This window comes from Hypanus sabinus, chromosome 15 (genome assembly GCF_030144855.1).
Source record: "Hypanus sabinus isolate sHypSab1 chromosome 15, sHypSab1.hap1, whole genome shotgun sequence".
Taxonomy (NCBI): Eukaryota; Metazoa; Chordata; class Chondrichthyes; order Myliobatiformes; family Dasyatidae; genus Hypanus; species Hypanus sabinus.
In genome coordinates, this window is record NC_082720.1 from 51,862,265 (window position 1) to 51,889,069 (window position 26,805).

The window sequence follows — 26,805 nt, forward strand, 5'->3', positions numbered from 1 at the left end:
TTCAAATAGTTATTATGTTTTGTGATCACAAAACATAACAATTGGTAGATTGTAAAATGACCAAAGGGATCAGTGACTCTGAAACCTCATTCGCAGTACAAATTATGCAAATCTCTGCCATATAATATGAAGAGAGCATCAACTAGCAGCAGGCAGCAGGTTTATTGTGTTGCTACTCTGGTGGAAGTGATGCCATTGTCCAGACGTTAGGCTGCATTTCATTTCACTGTTTAAGTTGTATTCAGGCTTCTAGGCAGCGCTTTGAAATAGCAAACAATTTAGAGGAACAAAATGCCAATTTCTATTTTTTTCTTCACTACTTCAATTGAATACTACACCAGGCCCCCCATATGCACGATTCACCCATGTTTCTATAGCAGTGGGAGCAAAAAAATGTCTGCCAACCTTACCATTGCTGGGATCAGTGAATCTTCTCGAGTTCTGGACTTAGTCCAATTTGTGTTTAAACTGTGTTCTTTTTCACACTGGGAAAAGCACCTATGAAGTGGGTGGTTAATGAGCACTGTGGGCCTCAGACACCCACAGCACTGAAAGGTGGGTGGCTTTCTTTGGGTAGAAAGAGAAATGTATTTTTTGCTTACATTTTAATAATCTAGGCAGATGGGAAGTAATTGATTGCCCTGCAGTCATTTCCACTTCTTTTGGGAGCATTTAATATTTAAGGGCTGATGTACTGTAACTTAACAATGCTCCATTCTTGTTATATTCTGGAATTCTTGGCACCTTACATTAATATTGTATTGATAAGGATTGACAATGTGTTGTCACTATGCCTTTATCAGCTGCTTTAAATATGCTGCCTGGAGAGGAGCAGTTCAGAATATGAAGGAAGAAGCCATTAGTAGAACATGGAGGTCCAGTGATATCTTTTCTGGAGAATAATAAGGAGTGAATTCTGTCCCTGCCTGTGTGAATGTGGGAGCACCAGTTATAATATTCATTGTTAATATATTGCATTTGTGTGTGTTTACTTACTGTAACGTGACACACCTGTGGTGTCAATAAAGGTAAAGACAGAAATCTTCAGCTGGTCAGGCACTGTTTCTAAAAAGAAAAACAGTAAATTTTCTGATCAATGACTCATTATCAGTTTATGAATTACTCTGCTTCCAGCCAATTGCATATAGTCTCTTGTTTGATATGAGCCCCCAAATCCTAAGGACTTTCTGTAGGGTGACAATTGAGAGCATCCTGACTGGCTGCAGGGTATGGGAGCTGTACTTCCCTTAATTGCAGGATTCTGCAGAGAGTGGTGTGGACAGCTCAGAGCATCTGTAGATGTGAGCTTCCCACTATTCAGAACATTTACAGACACAAGTGCGTAAAGGGTCCGAGGATCACTGGGGATCCGAGTCACTGCAACCACAGACTGTTCCAGCTGCTACCATCTGGGAAACGGTACCTCAGCATAAAAGCCAGGACCAACAGGCTCTGGGACAGCTTCTTCCACCAGGCCATCAGACTGATTGATTCATGCTGATACAATTGTATTTCTATGCTATATTGACTGTCCGGATTGTACATACTATTTATTACAAATTACTATAAATTACACATTGCACATTTAGACAGAGATGTAATGTAAAGATTTTTACTCATGTATGTGAAAGATGTAAGAAATCAATTCAATTCAATTGAATTCAGTTATTTAATCTCAATAAATAAATAAAATCATGTAAGAGATGAGCACCATGCACAATAAGTGGCCTGGAACAGATTAGACAATCACTTTTCACCTATATTTACATTCAATTAACATTTACTCACTTGGTATTCTTTTAAAACTGAACTTCATTCCCAAGTTGGTAAAGGAAATCAGGTGCATGGGCAGTATGACCCACCCATTGGTTGAAACGATGTCTCTCATGTTTGAATATTTTCAGTATTTCTGTTTTATTCCAGATATGCACAAGCAACACACCTTTGATTTTTGACAGGTCATTAAAGTGGCATCTAGAAGTGAGGGAGATATTTATTCATTTTGAGCGTTCTTACACTCACACATCCAATGTAGCATTAAATGAACATCTGCAGTGAAACAGACTGTGTTCCACCATCATAATATCAACACAGGTCAGCCTTCATACAATCCTAAAAGAAAATAAGCTCTCATTGATTGCTAGTGTTAAGTGTCCTGAAGGTTTCCCTTTTTATTTCACTGCAATGTTTTCTTTTTGAGAGTTTTCTGGACTTTAATTACGAGCAATAGCAAGTAACTTTCCACTTAAGGGTTCTCTGCCAGATTCATACCTGCAGTGCATACTTTTAATGCTGGAAATAAGTTTTGAATTTGTATGATTAAATAACATGGATATGAGCCAGTCATTACAATGATAGTGAATCCATTGAAAGCAATGCAATTAGAACTTAAAAAAAACAAAAACTAAGGTGACAGTTCGCCACCATCTTCTTAATATGATTCCACAAAATCAAAGTAATTCCTGATGGCGCTGGCAATTAGAATTTGGTCCAATTAACCAGCATCTGAACTGGAGTAGCCATATACACAATGTATCTACAAGAGCAAGTAAGAGGCTAGAAATCTTGCATTGAGTTAATCACTCCCTCAATGCCCAAAGCCTGTCTGCACCACCTACAAGGCTCATAGCAGGAGTGTGATTTGCGTGGATGAGTGCAGCTTTGACAACACTCAATAAGCTCAACACCATCGATGATATAGCATTCCACCTGATGGGCACGTCATCCACAACCACTCACTCACTTCACCACCAACACATTTTAGCAGCAGCTCTTCTGGCCCTGGCAGTACTGCAGCAACTCACTAAGACACCTTAGACAGCATTTTTAACAATTCTTGACTCCGAGGTAGAAGGACAAGAGGAAAAAAACATGGGACTACCACCACCTGGAAGCCACTCGCCATCTTGAGTTGGAATATCATGATTCTTTCACTCACAATGGGTCAAAACCATGGAACCCCTCCCTTATAACATTGTGGATACACATGCACATATCAAGGATGAGTAATTAAATCCTGTGAGGACTGCATCTCTGACTGAATGAACTAAAACATTGGATTCAATAAGCATTGATTTAGTTGTTTGCTTTCAACAATATTTGTTCATTTCCAAAGTCTCTTTAAAATACAGACTTTGGTATTATCTGTGATATTATTGCCACTTATTATTTGTTGATGAAAGAATTTTTTTATTGTTTGCTAATGATGGATGAGGTGAATGGTCGACCTCTGTAACATTTATAGGATTATAATTTGTCACAATTTGCATTGCAATGTATTTCAATATCAATAATCAGACAGCCTTAGAAAGTACTTTAACTAGTTTTGATTTGTTTTGGTATTTACCATTACAAGAAAGTTATTCCAACTCATTTAACTAGGTATAAAGAAAAATCTAAGAATATTTACAGCTGGGTCCTAGTTTATGTTCAGTAAATATATCAAAAGTTATCATCAGTAATTTGCAGCAGTAAATATGACAAAGTATAGATGAAAAAGTGAACTAGAAATTATCCTGCATATGATTAGTAGCTAAAATTGAAAATATAAAATAAAAATTGAAGGATTTGCTATTCCCATTAATGGAAGGAAGATGTTCATGTCAGTCAAAGGAAGCATTCATCACAAAATTCATAATGCTGCAGATGGGAAGTAATTTCATCGGTTTTTATTCAACATATAATGAGATAAGCTTCACCTAAAAATCATTAGCTGGTGGAGTTTATTCACTGTCATTTATGTTTGCTCCTTGAAGAGCTTCTGAAATGTTTGCTCAGTCTAATGCATAAGTAGGTATTCATGGAATTGAGAGACAACAATGATCCTTGAAACTTGAGTTAAATATCTGTGCAGCAGCCTTTGAGCAGTGGTGCCCTCCTGAGATGAGAAGTCTACTGGCCATTGGTTTCTTGTTGTTATACAGTTGGTTAAGTGTCCCATGGGATCTGTAGAGGTATCTTTACAAGTATACTGCGGCAATGAAAATATTCCTTGTAACAGGCATTCTGATTTAAAACTCACTTTCTCAATTAGTAGTATTATATTCATGTTTCTAAGATGATGTTCACCTAACAAGCTGTTTTAATTCATCGTTTCTTCTGTAGATTTACAAGATTATTTTAATTCATCTTGTTTTTAAGACATAAGTGCTTGTGATTGTTCATGTTCTTGAAATAAAAGGAAAACGAAAATCCAATAAATTGCATTTACTGACAACAATTGTTATTTTCATATAATACCGAACTGAGAGGTGGTTGAGCAATAATTTTCTTTTTACTTGCAATATGGTAAAGGAGATGGAGTGTGCAACTTGAACAGCTAATTTTATGGCTCCATTGAAAGAACAAATGATAGTATGCTTGAGTTATGTCTTTCATTACTTGCAGTTTTCTACAGTTCCCTTATACTTTTTTCACTACATGGAACTGTAGCTCTACTTGAGAAATAATTATTGTAGTTTTGTCCCCATTAAAATCAATGCCGCTTATAAATGTCCATGAACTAAAACTACTTATATATCATTGAAATGTACTTTGGAAAGTAATGGCAGTGATGGGCTATTGATGATTTGAGAGGAACATGAACCGATGATTTAACAACAGTACTATACAGTATGTTATTTGCTTTGAACAGTATGTTTCATACAAACTTGGAAGTGGAAGAAAAGGCTTGCATTTTTTCTCTGGTGAGGGAAAGAAAAAGGATCTTCCTCTGCACTTTAAGGGGAAGGGAATTGGGGACTAGACTGACAATACAGCAAGTAGAAGCACTGACTCATAAATAGAACAGGCATAAATAGAACAGGGGAAGCATAGGTGGAGACAAAAAGAGAAGCACAAGAGGGCCAGTAGGCTTAACTGCATTTACTTCATGCAAATAACCTCACGATAAACAGATGGATTAGCAGCATATGGGAATATAATATTGTTTCAGTTGTGGGGGGGGGGCAAGAGTGGTAGCTCACTTTCTGGGGTATAAATGTTTCAGGTGTGACAGTGAGAAGTGCAAAAGATGAGAGGCTGTTGTACTACTGATCAGGAAACACATTACCTTAGTACTTAGCAAAGGTACCCTAGAGCTGGGGCTCCCAACCTTCTTTATGCCATGGACTGCTACCGTTAACCAAGGGGTCCATGGATCCCAGATTGGGAGCCCTTGTCCTAGAGGGACCAACTAATAAGGCTATGAAGGGTAACACTTAGGAGTTAAGAAGTCCTAAAGTTAGGGCCCTAAAACTGGGTGAGGCAAATTTCAAGCATCAAGGTTCAAAGTTAAATTTATTTTCAAAGTGCATACACTCAGTGGCCATTTTATATGGTGAAACACCCTGGTTCCATCAGCTGCGTAGGTCTAGGGAAGACAATCTCTGGCCCCACCAAATGTGTGAAATTGAGGTGTGAGCCCACCCTAAAATCCCCTGTTTGTTTATTAACATTCCCTGTAAACTAGAGACTGTTGTGCGTGAAAATCCCAGGAGTTCAGCAGTTTTTGAGACACTCAAACAACCCTGTTGGGTACCAACAATCATTCTACAGTCAGTGTCACTTAGATCACATTTCGTCTCCATTCTGATGTTTGGTCTGAACAACAATTGAACCTCTTGGCCACGTCTGCATGCTTTTATGCATCAATATGCATTGAGACATGATTGGCTGATTAGATGTTTGTATTAATGGGCAAGTGTACTGGTGTTCTTCATAAAGTAGCCACTGAGTGTATATATTACCTTATATTGCCCTCAGATGCTTTTTCTCACAGGCATTCACTGTAGAACAAAGAAATACAATAGAAACAATGAAAAACAACACAAAGACTAAAAAACAACCAATGTGCAAAAGACTATATGTGCAAATAGTAAAAAGGAACAAATAATAATAATATTAAAGATACTTAGAATATGAGTTGTAGAATCCTTGAAAATGATTGGATTTTGATAGTAGAAGACAGGATCAGGAAGAAGTAGATTGGGAAACCAACATCTGCTAAGTGGGAGGCATTTAAAAGTGAGATAGTAAGAATTCATAATCAACACGTCTCTATAAGAGAAAAAGATGGTAAGTTTAGGGAAACTTAGATAACAAAGGGCATTAAAGGTTTGCTCAGTGAAAATAAAGAAATGTGCATCAGATACAGGAAACTGTTTCAGAACATGCAATGTGGTCCATAAGGTATATAGGAGAAAATTTAAGAAAGAAATTAGAAAGGCAAAAATAGGCCCTGACATTGGAATCAGAATTGGTTTATCATGTACTGAGCCGCAGTAAAAGTCTTGTCTTGCATCCTGTACATGTAGGTCAATTTACTACACAGTGCATTGAGGTAGTACAAGGTGCAACAGTAACAGTATAAAGCATAGCAGCTACAAAGAGAGTGGAGTGAAGTGTTGAATCTGACTATTTAATTCTAAGCTTAGGCCGTTTAATTGTTTTTTTTTGGTAGTTTAATAATTATCTGCTTGTATTTTAAAAGTTCTTACTGTATATGAATATAACCATTTACTATACCTCTAGTGGCTATACCAAGTATAATCCTAGAAAGCTCGGAAGCTTCTTTGCCCTGTATTATGTCAATAAATGCTTTCTCATTAGTTAACTTGATGCTGCAGTATTTGAATAAGTGCTTTCTTATTGATTGACTCTTATCTACAAATTTAAATGGAACTTTCTTTATCTCTAGTTTAAAAATAGCTGCTCTATGCTTGGTGGCATCTTTGCATCATCGTTTTTTGTCTTTAAGCCCTCTGCTATTAGCTTCTGCTCCTGTTTCCTTTGTCCTATCAACACGTAATAAAATGATTGTGAAGCAGCCAGCTTGTTGCCTCTTTCTTGACTTCTGAAAGAACCTCGGATTAAAGCATCAGAATCCAACAGCAGGTAGATATTAGAATAATAAGATAGAGTGAGAGGTTGAGTAATCAACCGTTCAACAGGCAATAGTCATAGACTTTTAACGGGGCAGAAGTTGTCCTTGAGCTTGATGGTATGTGCTTTCAGGCTTTTGTATCTTCTGCACAATGGGAGAGGGGAGAAGAGAGAATGAATAGGGTCGGTGGTGTCTTTGCTTATGCTGTCTGCTTTACTGAGGCAGTGAAAAATAGAGATGCGGTCCGTAGAGGGGAGGCTGGGTTTTGTGATGTGCTGAACTCTGTCCACATCTCCCTTCAGTTTCTTGCAGCCATGGGAAGTGCAGATGCCATGCCAAACTGTGAAGCTTTGAACTTCAGCACAGTTGATGTTAACAGGAGCATGTGCACTGCTCCCCTTCCTGAAGTCAAAGACCAACTCTTTCGCTTTGCTGACATAGAGGGAAAGGTTGTTGTCAAGTCACCATGTTATTAAACTCTCTATGTCCTTCTTGTACTCTGACTCATTGTTATTTGTGATACAGTTTACTACAGTGGTACCATCTGCAAAATTGTCGGTGGAGTTAGAGCAGAGTCTGGACACACAGTCGTGAGTGTACAGGGGGTAAAGTAGGGTGATGAAGACACAACCTTGTGGAGCACCAGAGTTAAGAATAATGTTGAGAGTAAATAACCTTGATAAGTAGTATTAAGGAAAATCCTAAACCTTTTATAGGTATATTAGAACAAATGGTTAGTTAAGGAAGGAATAGGTTGTCTGAGGGATCATAGGAGTTATATATGCATGAAGCCAGGAGTTAGGAGCAAGATCCTAAATTGATTTTCACCAGCAAAAAGGACCTGGTGATTGGATGCTTAAGTGAGGGGGTGCACTGGATTTCTAGAGCACAACTGTATCAGGGAGGAAGAAGTGCTAGAGTTATTAGGGACTATCAGGGTAGATAAATTCCTGGAATGTATGGAATCCAGGCTAGAATGCTTAGAGAAACAAGGAAGGAGATTGCTGGAGCTCTGACAGAGAACTTTGCATCCATACTACATATGGGTGAGGTACCACAAGGCTAGAGGATAACTAATATCCCCTGATTCAAAAAAGCCTAGACAAAATGGACTTTTGAGCTTTACATCAATGGTGGGGAAGTTACTGGAGAAGCTTCTGAGGGACAGAATTTATATTCACTTGGAAAGACAATGACTGATAAGGAGGAATCATCATGATTTTGTGCAGGGGAGATTGTATTTCACAAATCTTATTGCTTTTTCTGAGGAGGTCACCAATGAAATTGATAAAGACAAGGCAGTAGATGGCTGTGTGGACTTTAGTCAGGCTTGTGACAAGATCAGATTTAGATCTATTTATCACATGTAATTCAAAGTTCACAATGAAATTGCTTTAACAACCAACACACTTAAGATGTGATAGGGGTTGCCTGCAAGTGCTGTCATATATTCTGGTGCCAATATAGCATGCTCACAATGTTCATCTGAGCAAGAAAGAGCACAACAAACCAGCATACAACAAGCAACAAAAAAAGTCAGAACAAGCCCCTTTCCTCCCTCCCATCCTCCTACTTACCCACCTACTAGCATGGACACTCTTCCATCTCCAGAACAGACCTCAATTCTCCAGTCTCCAGGCTTCAGCCATTGAGCTTCAACTTCCTGACTTCCAATTGACCTCCGAGCTTCGACCTTCGTTATCAAACTGCAGACCCACTGATGATGGGACCCCAAACACCATGCACATTGACTGACCAGCCCTTGAGTCTCCTTGTGCCTTCCATTACACATACCTATGACACTGGGACCCATCAACCCGGGTCAGCCTGACATCCATGTGTGTCCATCGTCACCCGTCCCTATCACTGGCTTTTGAGCATGGAACAGAGGTATAGACTCCAGATGTCCTTCATTCCGTGTCCACACAGTGAAAAAAGGATTTGGGTATGTTTGTCTTCATAGATTGAGATATTAACTATAAGAGTTGAGACGTCATGCACAAAACATTAGTTGGGCTGCACTTACTGTACTGTGTAGATTTCTTGTGTAGACAGTGCAGGAAGGATGTGGTAGCAATAGGGAGAGTACAGAGGAGATTCACAAGGCTGTGGCCCAGAATGGAGGGTTGTAACTGTGAAGGGAGATTGAATAGGCTGGGTTTATCCGCACTGGTCTATAGGAGATTAAGGGTAAATCTTACAGTTTATAAGATTTTGAAGCATAAATAATCAGTGTCTCTTTACTCAGGCAGGGAAGTCTAGAACTGGAAGGCAAAAGTCTAATTTGAAAGGGGAGAAATTTAAAGGAGATCTGAGGTGTAAATTTGTCCAAGCAGGGGATGGTGAATATTTGAAATAAGCTGCCAGAGGAGATAATGGATGCAGATACTATTACAACGTTTAAAGGTATTTGGACAGGTATTTGATTAGAAAAGAAATATACAGAACAACACAGCATAGGAAAAGACAGTTCAACCCACCCACCAGTGCTGACCATGATGCCAATTTAAACCAATTTCATCTGACTGCAATACTCCAGCTCCTGTTAGTTCATGTTCCTGTCTAAATGACTCTTCAATATTGCTATTGTATTCGCTTCCATCATTTCAGCTGGCAGTTCCTACCAAATACTTACCACACCCGCTGTGAAAAAAACCACTCTGTAAATCTCCTTTTAAAATTTCTGCGTCATCTTATGGGATTAAAGTAGGTAGGTGTCACAGATGTTGTGGACAATTGTGGCCTGTTTATCAGAATCAGAATCAGGTTTAAGGTCACTAGCATGTGTCAGGAAATTTGTTGTTTTTCAACCTGAATTTGTGCTGTATGTCTCTATGATTCTAACAGTTTCAATAAAATTTTCAAAGAGGGTGGCTTGGGCAGGTTAAACACCCCAATGTTGCTTCTTTGCGGGTGATGCTACCCAAAAGAGCAGCAAACTTGATAATTCTGACGCTACCATGACTTTTTTCCAGGTTATTTAAATAATTGTATGTTTTTACTTTCAAAACATCAAATTACACGCTTTAATAAATATAAGGAAATGGATTCTCAAAGTATTGGATTAATAAAGCCATCTGTCAGATAATTTTTATAACATTAGTTTCAGAAATCAGTTTGTGCCCTAAATTTATCAGTTGTTACTTTAAGGCTGCAAACAGTCAGAGTGAAGTGCAAGCTTAGTGGCTACGTTGTTAAGTTGCAGCAATCATGCATATAACTATCTTCCACTAACTGCATTTTTCTAAAGAAGCACCTTTGTTTTTTATCAGAAGCTATTATCTCTGGCTTTAAATGGACCTGTTTACTGAGTAAATTGACCTCAGCTACTTGTTATGACTGTTTATGTGAGTCCTGTATCAGCCTTCCTCCCACTGCACCAGTTCATTGGCTAACACAGCTTTGACAAGACCCTTTATAACAATAATGCAAGTAAATAAATTCAGCTGTAAAATGTGCTTTCAGAAAATGTTTATTTTATAAACATTAATATGTGTTATTCTAAAATCAATTGAAAGAGTAATTTATCTGATTTATGTTTACTTTATATTTATCAAAGCACGGTGAACAAAATGCATGGTTACCTTCAATAATTCTCACCACCCTTCCCTAATCCTCAATTTGCTATAATGTGAAGGAATAAGTAGTATCCTCGCAAGTGAAACAAGTGCTACACCTGCCCCTACACACCCTCCCTCTCTACCATTCAGGGCCCTAAACAGTCCTTCCAGGTGAGGTGACACTTCACCTGAGAGTCTTTTGGGGTCATATACTGGGTCTTGTGCTCCTAGTGTGGCCTCCTGTATATTGGTAGATTGGAAGACCAAATCGCAGAGCACCTACGCTCTGTCTGCCAGAAAAAGCGGGATGTCCCAGTGACCACCCATTTTAATTCCTCTTCCCATTCCCATTCCAATATGTCTATCTATGGCCTCCTCCACTGTCATGATGAGGCCACACTTAGGTTGGAGGAACAACACCTTATATTCCGTTTGGGCAGCCTCTAACCTGATGGCATGAACATCAATTTCTCAAACATCCGGTAATGTCCCTCCACCACCCCCCCCCCCCCCACCTCTCCTTCGTCATTTCCCATCCCCTTTCCCCTCTCTCACCTTATATTCTTGGCCCTCTAATTGACTCCCAGTTTGACTCCTTCTGGGCCTCCCCCCCCCTTTTCTTTCTCCATGGCCTTCTGTTCCTTTCACCTATCAACTTCCAAGCTCTTTACTTCATCTCGACCCTTCCTGCTTTCACCTATCACCTTGTGTTTCACTTTCCCCTCTCCACCTTTTAGATCTACTCCTCAGCTTTTTTCTCCAATTCTGCCGAAGGGTCTTGGCCCAAACCTCAACTGTACTTTTCTCCATAGATGCTGCTTGGCCTGCTGAGTTCCTCCAGCATTTTGTGTGTGTTGCTTGGATTTCCAGCATCTGCAGGTTTTCTCATGTTCGTGATTGAATAAGCAGTATCATTGCATTGGCAGTGCTCGGAATAGATTTATTGATAATTCAAATGAACTGTCTTCTTCAAGTATAGCATCTTCAGTTTGAAACTGTTTTAACGTGGCATCAATTACTTTTTAATGTTATTCCACATGGGAACAATATAGATTATATTGTGGCATTTATTCAATATGTTAATTTGTGAAATAGTAATGTAATGACAAGCTTTTGGGTTCTTCAAATTATTTGTTCTGCTTTTTTATAATGAACTGCTCTGATTAACTTTGAAGGTTTTAGTGATAGTGATGGAAAATTAGTTTCTTTAATGTTCCTTGAAAGTTAAAGTGTATTTCTCTTCTGAAATCAGTGCCTTGTTTGATTAGAGCATTATCAACGCTTCCATTTATAAAATCATAATATCTACAGCTTTATCATACACTAATTTTCAAATTTAAGTCTTTTTCATTAAATATCTATATTTCTGGTTAAAGATTCATTGCAATAATACAGAAAGAAATCTGAGTTTTAGTGTGTGCAGAGTTATTTTGCTTGAACTGATTGCAGATGTCTTGCAATGGAATTTCTTGATGTTTTAATCTACTGTGCGCTCACTGAACAGGCTCTGGCCTAGAAGTTTGATGGTACCCTACCCTTTTATCGGATGGAAAATAGACCCCCAGGCTGAATGTTTGTGCTATCCCCATTTAACAAACAGGTTCTGCTTTTACAGATCACCCTTAAATAGACTTTGTCTGAGAAATGCACAGGTTTGTTTTGGTACGATATATTTGGTAGTAACTATACCCTCATAATATTATAATTACATCAAAAGTGCGTAAGCCTGTTAAGAAAGAATAATTGCTAAAGGGTGGGAGAGAGAGAATGCAAACTAGTTCTGCTGTTGTCTGGAATGAATGTATGTCTGCCTTTTGAATTTAATAATATTGCAGGAGTTCATTTGTATGTATGAGATGTTTATAAGTTAGGCACTCGTAACCCAAGGATAGCCTATGTTTGCACACAAGACAGTAGAAAGTTCATCATACCACTTACTGAACCAGGCATCTCTAAGAACATCTGGAGGACACATCAGCACTATTGAGATTACAGATTTAAATAGGGACCCTGTACTTGTTGAATCTTCTTCTGATACTGAGCTACTTGGTATCTAATTCATATGTGTTGAGCATTCCTGGCAAATTTTCATGATATCAGACAGGATGAAGCATTTAGCTATGGTGTTTAACGTTCCATTGCTGCTTTGTCATTTGAAGCTGATAGTTAAAACCTGGTCAGTTTTTTTCTGATGCTGATAAGCTTAAATCAAGCAGCTAAAAGATTGTCACAGATTCTGCACTATTTCAGATGTCTGCCAGTTTGAGGCTGCCTCAGGCCTGGCACCTGGGGGCAACGATAACAGAATCAGCAGAGAGAAAGTACAAGAGTAACATAAGGGAGAAGATGAAAAAATGTACTTAGGGGGCCATATCTATGCTGGATATTCAGAAGTATTTTCTTATCTCCAGTTTGTAGAAGTACTTCAGAAAAGGTGATTTTGATTTGAAAATACCTTACCAGTGTTCTATCTGCATCACATCCTGTTATGGAGGCTCCAGTGCACAGGGTTACTAGAGGCTGCAAAGACTCAACCAGCTTCATTACTGGCACAACCCACTATCCACTATCAAGCACATCAAGACATAGTGTCTCCATCACTAAGGACCCTCACCATCTAGGACACATCCTCTTCTTGTTACTACAATCAGGGAGGAGGTACAGGAGCCTGAAGACCCACATTCTGAGATTTTGGAAAAGCTTCTTCCCCTCTACAATCAAGTTTCTGAACAGTCCATAAACCTGTGAGTGCTGCCTTGTTATTCACACAAAATGCTGCAGGACCTCAGCAGACCAGGCAGCACCTATGGAAAAGAGCAAACAGCCAATGTTTACTCCAGTATTTTGCATGTGTTACTTTAGATTTCCAGCATCTGCAGATTTTCTCGTATTTGTGATCTACCTTGTTATTTCATTTTTTGGGCACTTTTTTAAAATTTATAGGTTTCTAAGCCTTTGAACTTGTCACATACTGTTGCCAAAAAACAACAAATTACACCTCCTATAAGTCAATGACAATAAACCTGTTTCCGATTCTGACAATGACAGCATTTCCTTTGGCTGTCAAGATGTCTGAGGTACTTAACTTTTTTCACTACTGCCCTGCTTTTCAGGCTGGTGCAGGTGATGTCAGTAATACCTCACTGCGGATGTCTACCACAACTGGAGAAGTCTGTAAGGATCATTAGACTATTGCATTCAACCACAGATAATGTGAAGGAGAATGGGAATTTTGAGGCTGGTTTATGTGACAAGATTCCCCAGAGTGCCGTGGATGACACTCAAATTGTTAATGTGCCCTGGTAATAGACTCCACAGCCTTATCTGCTGAATGAGATCCCAGTCCCTCATTTTTCAGCTGGTTGGTGATCCTGCAGACCTGTGAATAATTTCTTGGCAACCGACTCAACGTAGTCCCTCGCCAATCCTCTATGTCACTTGTATTTCACCAGAGGGTCTAGCCCAAGGTTGCTTGTGATTGTCAAGGACTTCCCTCTGCAAACCTGGCTTATGATTCCTGTCAGGAGCGCTGGCACAAAACTAGAGCCAGTCCACTCTCAGAGATACCATTAACCAGACAATTGGCATGATTAAGCAATGCTTTGCTTTCATTGATCATTCTAGGAAGCAGGGTTTGGTGTTTTTGTATAAAAACTTGTTCTGCATAGAACCAACTAACATGTAAGCCCCATGTCCTCCACAGTTACTCTTGGGTGGATTCAGATGCCCAACTCAAAGAATTTCGTTTTTCACTAATGTTGAGTAACGTTGGGTTGAGAGGGATAATAAACCATTCATGAAGGAGTGGCGGACCAGACTTGATGAGTTGAATGGCCTAAATCTGCTCCTATGACCTTTTTCTTATGGTTACAAAACTTGCTCAAGGTATTTAGAGTAATTGAATTATCACATCTTTTCAGCAACCGACTATTATTGTATATAGTTTTTTAAAGTAGCAAGTAGAGGAAATTATCTCAGCATCACAGGCTGCCACATTCCATCAATACTGATAAGCAGTCAGAGAAACATTATGGCATTATATACTTCTCAAAATATTTTACTATGTTGGTTAATATCTGTTAATTATTCTTATCGGCTAAACTCCGTTCATGTTCTCATATTTGCATTTAAAGTTAAAAAAAAACGCAGCCAGAGCTGAGAAAAGAAACACTGGCTCAATTAAAAAAAGAGCTTTGTTACATTTTCTGTAGACAATTTTGTTTATTGGCAATGTGTAAAAGGCTCTTTGCATAAGATGGTTTAAGGTAAAAAAGCATGTTTAAAAAAAAACTACCAGGAATATGCCCAACCAGCTCTCCCTAAGGAGAAAATGTCCAAATTGCTCTCATTGATTGCAAAGAAAAATATAACATTTCAAAAGGCAACTCCCAGAAATAGTTCCTCTCAGTATTATTTTTTCTTAACCCATTGAAAAAAAGGCATGAAGAAAATCTTGTGATGATACTGGCGGTCGGAAGGATTTTTTTCTGGCTTTTAGTATGATAAATGACCAATAAACAAATTAAAAACAAGAGAAAATCTGCATGTGCCGGAAATCCAAGCAACACATTCAGAATGCTGGAGGAACTCAGCAGGCCAGGCAGCATCAATGATAAAGAGTATTATCGATGGGGTAGGCTTGAAACGTCGGCAATACTCTTTTCCATAGATACTGCCTGGCCTGCTGAGTTCCTCCAGCATTCTGTGTGTGTAACAAACTATTTAACATTTGGGAGAGGTCAGGGTATAGATGTTGGAGACTTCATCTATGAGACTTAATAATTAAGCAGAAACCAAATTAAAATGGAGGGAAGCTGTTTAAGATAAAATAATCTAATTTTCTGTGGTTATAACTTTAAATGCATAAATGGACTGGTGAAGCATCGTGCTCATTGTACAGATTTATATTGGGCCAAGTGTAGAGAAGCTATCAATCATTAAAGGAGCAGTTGAGGACCAGTCACTCAGGTGCTTGAAACCTTCCTTTCTTGCATTTTTCGGGAACACAAAAATGCAGCCTATACAGAAGTACTGTAACCTGCTGATAGCAGAGCTCACCCACTAAGGACTGACTCCCAAGCTTAATCCCAACTTGGGAGGCCAAATCAGTGTTCAAATTGGATGTTTTTCCGAGGTTGACCCGCCCCTCAGGACATTTATGTACAGAGCACAAGCCATGAGCTATATTGAAATGCCATAAATGGCCTATAAATGATTTGGATCTCCATTGAACCCTGCCTGCATTTCTTATAGAGTCATAGAAAAGTACAGCACAGAAACTGGCCCTTTAGCCCATCTAGTCCTTGCCAAGCCACCTACTTACCTTGGCAGTCCCACCTACTTTGTTCCCATTTCAGACAGAAGCAGAGCGACTCCTTTTCAACAGCCTCTCCCAACTTTCAATTCTACCACCCTGCCCTGACTGTCTCCTGTAACTTTTATCAACTTATTTCTGAAACTGACAGAATTGATATGAATCTATTATGTGGGATTAATAACTGAAGTTTCACTTCATAGTGCAGACTGGCTGTATTGCGGTTTCATTAATCAATTTTTTGAAAGAATATGATTATGAGTACAGTGCTTTCAATGCATCTTAATTTTCAAAGTTTTTAAATCTGATGGCATTGTGTTTGTTGACAATGAAGTTCTAAACTCATATGAAGGCCTTAAGCCCTATCAGATGTAAATAGCCTTGAATACCTCACTAAAGGGAGATTATACTGTAACTACCCAATCTTCATAGACTAGTACTCTTCACTGTTTATCCATGGTGAAATTAGCTACCAATATCCCACTATTTGAGCAGTGGGTCCCTCCTCCCTGCCAATGAGAAGGTAATTCCAGCTAACAAAGTAGTTTAAAAGACAATTCATTTATTTTCAGTCACACATGTTTAAATCCAAGCAACATTCTTAAAACTCACTTAAACATCACAGAGGATTTCTTTCTAAAACACGAAGGATTTCCAGAATACAGGTACAATTTCTATAAGTTAAAAAATTATATCAATGATACAGACGAATGAATTGTCCATTGAAGAAATCGAAAGTGGACGAATAGACTCTAGTTCACCCCATGTTTCTTTCAGGATTCTTGATGTTCCTAATAAGCCTGAACTGCTGTCGACATTTATACAGTTTCTTTGTCACTTGGGTGACTACACACTCATGGTATACTTTATATTTACTCATATATCCATTTTACACAAATGGTCTATAAGCTTTTTGGAGGCCGAGTTCCCAGCTATCCACAATTAAAGCTGTAAAGTTAACTTCCTTGAGTACATACCCCTTGCAACGCGAATAGGTCAGGTATTCATATGTTAAATGATGGTCCCCATCTGGTTTACAAGCCTCCTTGAATTAAGAAAATTAGTCAGCGTTGTCTGTTTTGAAACAAGTTAAATTAAATAACCCGCTTTCTTATACTGAACCTCTTAAGCAGCAATAAACCAGTTACCCAACATCCTGCTTCCTACGGACAATTTGTCTGATACATACAGAGCTTGTTTGAAAAGCTGCTATAGACAGTGCTTGTTTTTAACTTAATTCTGATTACTGTTTGCCATTAACATTTTAAGAAATGAAGAGTGGCGACCAGAAGCTAAACAAAGGATATTAGTTGGAAGTTTAGATCACAACTATTTGATCTTTATGAGTGGCAGCTGCTGTGTTTAGAAAGCAAAGCTTGGCAAAAATAAGGGGCCCCTTGACCCAGGAAGCAAACACGTAACAAGGATTCTAGGAAAAATAGCTTGAAAAATGACATTGACAATATTGTTGGAGATACCTATGGGCTATAGGTTTTATGAACTAGAGTAATATGCTCATTTACCTAAAGAAGATAAATTGATACTAACTAATACCAGGTTTATATTAGAAATGGAATTAATTAATTTGGTTAGTTCGAGAAAACTGGTGGGTGAATGAGGTATCATGAAGATATATTTTGACTTGGGAAACAGGAGTGCCACACCTTTAATACTATGATTTACTTTTCAAAATGTTTTGGTATGTCAATTATTCTGATTGGCTAAACTCCATTCATGCTCTTATTTTTGCATGAAATCTAAACCTTAGGCTACCATCTTAAGGGCAAATGCAATGGTCAATTTTATTTTACTCGATAAATGGATTATTGTCGAACCTTTCTCTAGAGATCTGTTATATTTGGTGTGATTAACAATTACTAGATGAGGAGAACTTAGAACTGGAATTGGAATTGGTTTATTAGTGTCATGCGTACCAGGATACAGCAAAAACACTTGTTTTGTACACTATTAATATAGATCGTTGAGGTAAAGCAAAGTAAATCAACAACAATGCAGAACAAAGTGCAACAGCTACAGAGCAGGTGGAGTGCAGGTGGACAGTAAGGTGCAAGATCATAATGAAGTAGATTGTGAGGTCAAGAGTCCTTCTTATTATATTAGGGAGCCATTTAATAGTGGGGCAGCAGCAGTCCTACAGCCTGCTGGTGCATGCTTTCAGTGTTTTGTGTCTTCTGTAACATATGATATATTTACTTATTTATCAAAAAGGATGTTATGTTGTAACTTCTGAAAATTATTAAGAAACTGAGGATACCATCAAATAAGCAAATGCGACGGTTCAATTTTATTTGTGTCAAAGAATAAGAATATGGCTTAATTTTGAAAGCAGAAACTTCACAAAGCAATAGGTTAGACTTCAGTTGTGTCTGTAAATTGAGAGAATATAGTGTCTGGTTTCATTATGTTTCAGACTTCAAACCAAGATTGCAATTTCCAGATCCAAGTCTTCCCCAGATTACAAACACCAGACTCACAGGCAGCTTGTAGGTACTAACAAGCACCTGGGAGGCCAGTGGGTTGGATAGGGTGGATTTCCTGGCTGCTGTGGGGATGCAGGTTTCTTGTGCCATGTGGGAATGGGGCAGTTTTGCTTGCCTTCTCTCCCCACAGCATTGTACCCAAACCTCGGTGGCTCCCCTCCATCCCACCCCCCTGAACATCAACAATCAGAGCTGAGAGCTGAGTCAATGAGTTCAACTGACTGCAGTCCCTCCTGTGCCTGCTCACTTCCCTGATCCAGTTGTTTCTGTTCATTTCTGAGTTGCAAAGAGTTCTCAGCAATGGAACTCTGTTGTAACCTCAGGACCTCCTCTACCTACTTGTGTTAGCTACAGTTTACAGTTTGGCTGTAAAAGAATGAAGTGAAATAGGAAACACAGACCAACGGCTTCCTTCATATAATCAGATAATTAAGCAATCTTTGGCATCAAATGTACAATTAGTTTGCCGGTTGTCTGAAAGGGAGCAGATGCATGTGAACACTACCAGTGGCAGGTTTCCCTCCAGGTCACACACCATTCTGAACTGAAAATCAATTACTGGTTGCTTTTTGTTGCGAGCTCTCAATCCTTCAATTCCCTATTCAGCAGTAACGTGGAAGTGCCATCATCAAAAGTACTGCGGGTTTTCAAGATGGTTCTTATCACTACCTTCTCCATGGCGATTGAGAGTGGACAAAAAGAGTACACCTTGCCACTGGTGCTGAGATCCTGTAGATTTGACTCAAAGGATCACTTAGAAAGTTTGAATGTCAAATCATGATAATGGTCCAACAAGTCCCTAATTAACTAGCCTGTCGACTCACTTTACTGTATGTTTTGATATACATGTGACAAATAAATAAAGCTAAGTTTTGTGAAGTAACAGTGAGATATTTTAAATCTGTGTAAATGTAATATTATTTATGGCCAAGCTGAGCACTTCTGTTTGGATTGTATGTCCACTTGCTCACTCATTGCATTTACTTATAAGAGTAATGGTTGTTCACCAGGTTCAGCTTCAAGTCCTTGTGACTGATATGAATTTAATCAGTTGTGCTACACCTATATTTATCTTATCACTTACGCATCTAAAATTTTCGAGAAATTATTTAGTATCTAAATGAGTGGAAATGTTACTAACATTTCCTGCATGCAGAAAACATGCAGTTAGTTCCAGGCGATATTAAATATTTTCCTTCAAGTCAAGTCAACTTTTATTGCCATTTCGACCATAACTGCTGGTACAGTACATAGTAAAAATGAGACAACGTTTTTCAAGACCATGTTTACATGACACAGTACAAAAACTAGACTGAACTACATAATAAAAAAAACACAGAGAAAGCTATACTAGACTACAGACCTACACTGGACTGCATAAAGTGCATAAAAACAGTGCAGGCATTTCAATAAATAATAAACAGGACATTAGGGCAAGGTGTCAGTCCAGGCTTTGGGTAGTGAGGAGTCTGATAGCTTGGGGGAAGAAACTGTCTGGTCGTAAGAGCCTGAATGCTTCGGAGCCTTTCCCAGACAGCAGGAGGGAGAAGGGATTGTATGACGGGTGCATGGGGTCCTTCATAATGCTGTTTCCTTTGCGGATGCAGCGTGTAGTGTAAATGTCTGTGATGGTGGGAAGAGAGACTCTGATGATCTTCTCAGCTGACTTCACTATCCGCTGCAGGGTTTTGCAATCCGAGATGGTACAATTTCCAAACCAGGCAGTGATGCAGCTGCTCAGGATGCTCTCAATGCAACCCCTGTAGAATGTGATGAGGTTGTGGGGTGGGAGATAGACTTTCCTCAGCCTTCGTAAAAAGTAGAGACGCTGCTGGGCTTTCTTTGCTATGGAGCTTTGCTCATATCATACAATTGGGCTTCTGAAGGAGAAGAGATATAGTGCATTACAATCACCTTTAGTTATTTTCGAATACCTGGGTTCATTCATTGATAATACACTAATCAGTGAAGGGTCATTAGTCATGTTACATTCATATAGACCGCCATACTGGTTGGTTACATAGGCCTATTTTCATTTTTGTAAACGTATTCATCTTTCACTAAAAGAAAATCAAAGACCTGCTTTATTTATATACATTTACGTGCATTAGGAATTTTCTGTGGTTTGTTAGTGTGACTTAGAATAATAAAATGGCAACATTCAACAATTATAAGAAGAACAAATTATATAAAAATAAACTTAATGGGTAAAGTTCAAATATGGAGTAAAATATGCATAAATGTATTAATACCAGCAGGTATTTACAATGTAATCAGCATTATAAAAAGTGGTTTAAAGTGTTTACAGTACAGTGCTAGAGGTAATTATAGATAGAGGGGGTGGAGGTTGTTAACTAGAATGGTTAATCAGATTATCTGCTAGGGAAAAGAAACTTTTAAGATAGTGTGATGATTGTACTTTAATAGTCCTATACCACTTTCCAGAAGGGAGCATTTGGAAAAGACATTTTGCTGGGGTTGGTGTCTGCAATGGTTTTTCTGCCCTTGTCTTTGTCCTGGACACATACATTTACTGTAGTGATTCTAGGCTGTAGCCAGTGACCTTTTCAGCTGACCTGACAGTTCACTGTAGTTTTCGTATATTGTGAGAGGTTGCTGCACCAAACTAGATGGTAATGGCTGATGTGAGGATGCTCTCTGTGATGTAGTGTAGAATTGCACCAGAGTGTTCTGGGGAAGGTGGAATTTTGCCAACTGCAGATGTGACCATAAGACATAGGACCAGAATTAGACCATTCAGCCAATCGAGTCTGCTCAGCATTCCATCATGGCTGATCATTATCCCTTTCAACCCCATTCTCCTGCCTTCTGCCCATTACCTTTGGTGTCCTTACAAAACAAGATCCTATTAACCTTTGTTTTAAATATACCCAATGACATGGCTTCCATAGCCATCTGTGATGATGAATTCCACAGATTGACCACTCTCTGGCTAAAGAAATTTCTCCTCATCTCTGCTCTAAAGGGATGTCCTTTTATCCTGAGGTTGTGCCCTCTGGTCCTGGACTCCTCCCACTATAGGAAATATCCTCTCCACATACAAGACCATAATGGCAGACATACGAATAAAATTAGTAAGTTCAGAAAATGTCCACCACGTCACCTTGCATCTGTGGAATTAGAAACAAGGGTACCATTTCAGGTGAAGGACCCTTCATGCTGAAACACTAATTCCATAGTACTGCCTGACTGGCTATATTGTCAGATATTATTTCTCTTTATTCTAATATCCTTTATAATACCCTGTACATTCTTGAGCAGCTCAGCTTTTGACAAAGCACACGTGTCCATTGACACAAACTGAACTGAAAAGTTCTTTCAACACAAAATGAATTTTTGCACTAATTGGTGCCATCTCCAGACTCTGTCCTAGCACAGATGGAGATAGACAACAATGAAAGGGCACTGTGTAGCATTGCAGAACACATGCAACAAACAAAAAAAATATATAAAGTTCATGGTATTCTGCCCAAAGTTTACACATCCATCCTCTTGTCTTTTGTAGGTCTACCAACCACTCTGTGTGCACCCCAGTGAAGCAGAACTACTGGACTGTCCTGCTGGTTCAGCCACTGCCCTAGCCACCAGCTCTGGACATGGAGGAACTGTCATCTTGGCCACCATCTCCTACACACTGGCAGCTAGCAGTTTCAGGGGACTCGGGTGGGATGATGGCAGATCTCAAAGTCTCCTGAAACCAGTTTTCATTTTTTTCCCCTTGAGTTTCTAAAACACTTACTGGATGTTTACTTTGACTGCATACATCTTCTGCCTAACCCCTACAATCATCTGGTGCTGGAACTGTTCACATCTGTCCTTTAGGTCCACTTTGTCCTTGGGACTCTCTCTAGTATCCTCCCTTTCATTTTGTTCTTTGGACAGGGAGAGTCAATCTGCAATTTGAAGTACACCATTCTCGCTGACCTGGGCTACCATCAGTTGGAGTACTTCATCTTGGTCTCAGTGAGGCAAATTATCTCTTCTGACTTCAAGGAAGAGAATTATGCAAAGAAATGTAAAAGACATCTGGTGAACTCCATCATGTTACTGTGATTTTATGCAATATACTGTATATTAGCAAGTTATGCTTAAAATCTAATGTTGTGGATATAAAGGTACAAAGGCACATGCTGTCCTTATGTTGGCCCCAATTGTATATGATATAATGAACCCAATTGGCTGTCCATATAATTTGTGCAAGTGAAAAACAATGCTAGTGACTTCAGTAGCTCAGTATTTGTTCACGTGCCAGTGGTCGCACTTACCCACCTGAAATATAGTCTCCTGGTTGATGTTTGTGTGCATGCCATTTGCACACACAGAACTGTTGTTGCTGTTGGCATTTGGTACAGTATTGCTGGTTATTCCCATTAGTGCAGTGGCAGGCTATGACCTGACGGAATTGGCAAACTACTCTTTGAAGGTAATGAGTAAAGGGAAGCTTTGATGAGTTTGAGTTATGTCAGTTTTCATCAGGGATTACACCAAAATGTACTGTAGGAGCTGTTGCTCCTCAATCCAGTCATTTTATCTCTACTGGGTGCGGTACTGACCATCCTTCCTGCTTGCTTTATGCACACAGCAGTGGCTTCTTGTGATAACACAATCTAGCACCAGCAATGTCACCATTTTCCTCAGGGCCTGTAGCAGTCTTGGACAGAGTTGTGGGAAATTCTGACTGGGGTCTGTCATGCATGGGAAATGACTGCCACTTAAAAGAATCATTAACATTCTCATTTTTTAATGTAATTTAATAAACACATGCTCAGCTTTGTGCCTCGGGGAGTGGACTTTCCTCTTTAACTTCCTAAATCCAGAATAATATTACTTCAACTGCATAGTTTCAAGATTTTGAGAAACTGGTTTTTATGAGATTGCTCTTAAATCAGGTTGCAGTATATTATCAATTAAAGATGTTTTCAATATAATAGGTGTTATGAACATTTCCCTCTGAAATAATTTTGTTATCAATCTTCAAAACAGTATACGTAAAGAAAGATAGAGGAACATTTCACCAAAAAGAGTTGAGTGTGGAATCTGAGCAGCAGATATTATACATCTTCATTCTGAAGTTGGAAGAAAGAAATCAAATCAAATCTGATTCTTGAAGTGTAATATAGCTTCAGGAGAAAGATTCAATGCTAATATATTGACTTAGAATAAATTTTCTTATGAAGTACACCAGAGTTGTTTGAACACTATTTGAATAAGGAATGTTTTAATTTGAAATACTGTCTGTGTGTGCAGAAAAATCCAAACATCATTAGATATATATGAATACTTCAGAGAGTGAGAACAAAGAATCATGTGAAACTTCCATGACATGTCAGAAAGGTTGACCTTCTCAGATTGATGTGAAGAGCAGGGATCCTCAAAATATCATCAGAGGAAACAAAAGCAAAACCTGGAAGGGAGAATGATTAAAGTTCCCATGTTCCCCACTCATATTTGCTTGGTTTATTTGCTTGAGTGACTTCATTGCCTATGGTATTTTAAGATTATCTTCATTACCATTAAGATTAATGATTGAAGCCACTTTGGACAGTTCCAAAGGGATGAGATTTGACTTACTTCATAAATTATTATGGAATATTTCCACTGCACTTAGCTAAAATGTGTAATATGCTGCATTAAGAAACAAAAGGTAGTGCAGTTGTTGTATTACTCTGAGTACAATCTAAATAACATTTGTCTTTGCATTCAGATTTAATTCTGTGAACAACTGGAAAATAGTCTGATGCTGTAGGTTGTTTATGGCCTGTCTGAATGCCACCTGTTCTGCTGTGTGTTTACAGGTGGTATGCCACAGCTCTTAATGAATGTTCCTACACTAGAGAGGTGCTTTCATACATAATAATATCAGGAAATGCTCCAAACAGGCAGCTTCTGAGGAAAGAACATTTCAGTACCATGTTGGACTTGCATGAATGTATGCGTGTAGAGTAATGCTTGTGAATGCAGGAATAACATAATTGCTATCTGAATTGCTTCAACTATAAGGTGTGAAGTTCTAATATCAGGATAACCAAGTTAGATTTGCAGTACACAGTCTGTTTGGTAAATTGGTTCTGTTATAATCAAAAATTCTGAGTAAACTTTGAGGGCATCCTGTCACCTTGATTCTTGTGCCCTGTATTTCCCATGATCCAGGTTTCATTCATCGTTTACAAAGTATTTAATCACCTCTTCCTTTTTTTTAACAAATTCTTACTTTGTGCTTCCTGATCACTTCCTTATCCCTACTTCTTTCCTCTTCATGTGTTGTGGAATGAAAAAGAATTAGTGCACCCAACCTTGGTAGATATATTGCGACAAAACAGTGCGTACATCAAATGGAAAATATGTTATGCTTCAAGAAAAATAAATTAAGAGGCAATACTGAGGAAAAATTGCAAGAAACATTCAAAATGTTATGAAAAGTTGACTAGAGAGCAAAATTCAAGCATATCTAGTGCAATAATGATTCATAATATGTTTTGTTGTGCATAACATAATGTAGTTTTTAAAATACCCATACTGCACACACACATGATAATCATAAGAGTGGATTCTCAGTTTAAATCTATCAAACTAAGAAAGCAAATGATTTATAAAGCAAACTTAATTTTGTAGTGCTTATATATAACTTGTATTTGGAAATTCATCAAAGCAGTTGTATGTAATAAGTGAAAACCATAAATGGTGGCATTTCATATTTTTATCAAGCATTGGCCTGTTCTGTGCCAAAGTTAGTATTTCTTTATAGAATGCGGCTGGATATTTAGTAGGCCAATCAACTTACCCAGATGCTGTTAATAAGTTCTCTTCAAACTGTTTAACCTTGCAATGTGTTTTGCCTGTACAGCTGCTTGGGGAATGGAGCTGAGTTTGAAAACTGTTCAGGTGGTTATTTAAACGTGTCATGGTCCCTTCTGAATAAAAACTCACTTGTTACAGCTGATGTTTCAATTCCCTTTGGCATGTTTAACAGAGCTTGCATTTGTGTATATGGCTTTCTTCAGCCATGTAGGATTTCAAAGCAACAAAATCAGGTGGAAGGCATGGTAAATGTTTTTGATAGAAAAGATGGCCAACACAATCCATGGCATTGGTGGGAATAGCTAAGATGTAGGAGGCACCTGGCTCAGTTCCTGGCAGCAAACATCTTCAGCAGCCAATGAGAAGACTCACTGCCCACTGGAACTAGAACTTATGTATTGTCAATGACTGTGAAAGTGATTGCTGCCCTCAACCTTTCAACTCTATGTCTCCTTAGGAAATTAGTGGAAGTTTTATTTTTTTTATTAATCAATCAATTAAACAATAGATTTATTTATTAATTTAATTTTTATATCCATGGCAGTAAAAATCATTATGGTGCATTTCTGTCACAATGTACATGCAATAGAGAGTGGAAATATGGGAGGATATTGCCCAAACACTAGAATTACATACATAATTGTATTGTAGACATATATGTACAGTCAGACACACAATCAGGTCCATGTATGTTGATAAATCTGATGGCCTGGTGAAAGAAGCTGTCTTGGAGCCTGTTGGTCCAATAACTGCCCAGATTACAAGAATTAAAACAAGTAGGGGATTGTTTGCTAGGATTGCTTTATATCACCTCTCTAGATGGAATCCCACGTATACGTGATAATATTAACTGCATACTTTGGGGCCATATTGTTTCATCACTAACAAGGGATTCACCTATCAATGTACATTTGATGTGCAGCTACATGAAGGAGTTACTGGAAGTGGGCCTTAGATTCCATGTGATTAGATGTGACGCTTTCACACAGCATCAGTCTAGCTCATCTGACCTTTTCTCTTCTCAATTTAAGTATTGTCTCCTGGGAAACAACGGATTCCCTTTCAATCTTTGCCCATGACACTCCGGAGAACTCCTAATTAATGAAGAGCACAGCTGGAGTCTTGAGGTCTGTGACCACCAAATTGTCACTAAGCGAGATACTGAATCGGTGTGAGTTCTGGAGTAACCACAGGGGAGGGTGTTCTGGGTGGCAATGGCAACTGAGGGTTTTCAAGTTCAAACTCAGTCTTAATACATGTGTACATCTAAACGAAACAGTGTTCTGGGGGGGCCAAGGTGTAAAACTTAGATCGCGCGTGTGCACACACACACACACCATATAGTTACGATACCACATACAGTCACAAAATAGCATTAGCACAAGTCCCCGAGTGGCATGGCCTAAAGATTAATGGTACATAGGATATTGTCCTGGAGCCTTGTTTCTGCAAGAACACATGCACACCAGTTCCTTATCTGGGGCTGGGTCAGCCGCAAACGAAGACACTCCAACTTATCTTACAGGGAGTGGACACGAGAGGGCTGCCCCAGGGGGAGAGCCAGCCTACAGGGGCAAGCCCACAACCCAGCACAAATTCCAGCACTCCCATCGCGCCCCTGGAACAGACCAGGCTCTGGCACGAGGACCTGGTCTGTACAACAGCCGAGGCCACACTGCTTCGCCGTTGCTGGCCTCACCAACGAGCCAATGAACTGCACTCGCAGTATCTTGCAATGCCATTGTCTAG

The 26,805-nt window shown here is 38.9% G+C and overlaps 1 protein-coding gene across 3 annotated transcripts in view; it reads left to right on the forward strand.

Moving 5' to 3' along the window:
• LOC132405525 (BTB/POZ domain-containing protein KCTD16-like) overlaps window positions 1–26,805 on the forward strand; it is a 268,938-nt gene that overhangs the window by 88,959 nt on the left and 153,174 nt on the right. Inside the window, exon 2 of one of the 3 annotated variants that reach the window (XM_059990405.1) lies at window positions 21,764–25,157. The exons of the other annotated variants lie outside the window; for them this stretch is intronic. Coding sequence (XP_059846388.1) covers window positions 21,764–21,795 — 32 coding nt within the window. The 3' untranslated portion in view covers window positions 21,796–25,157. Of the gene's footprint in view, window positions 1–21,763; window positions 25,158–26,805 lie in introns of those variants that run through there. 3 annotated transcript variants of the gene reach the window in all.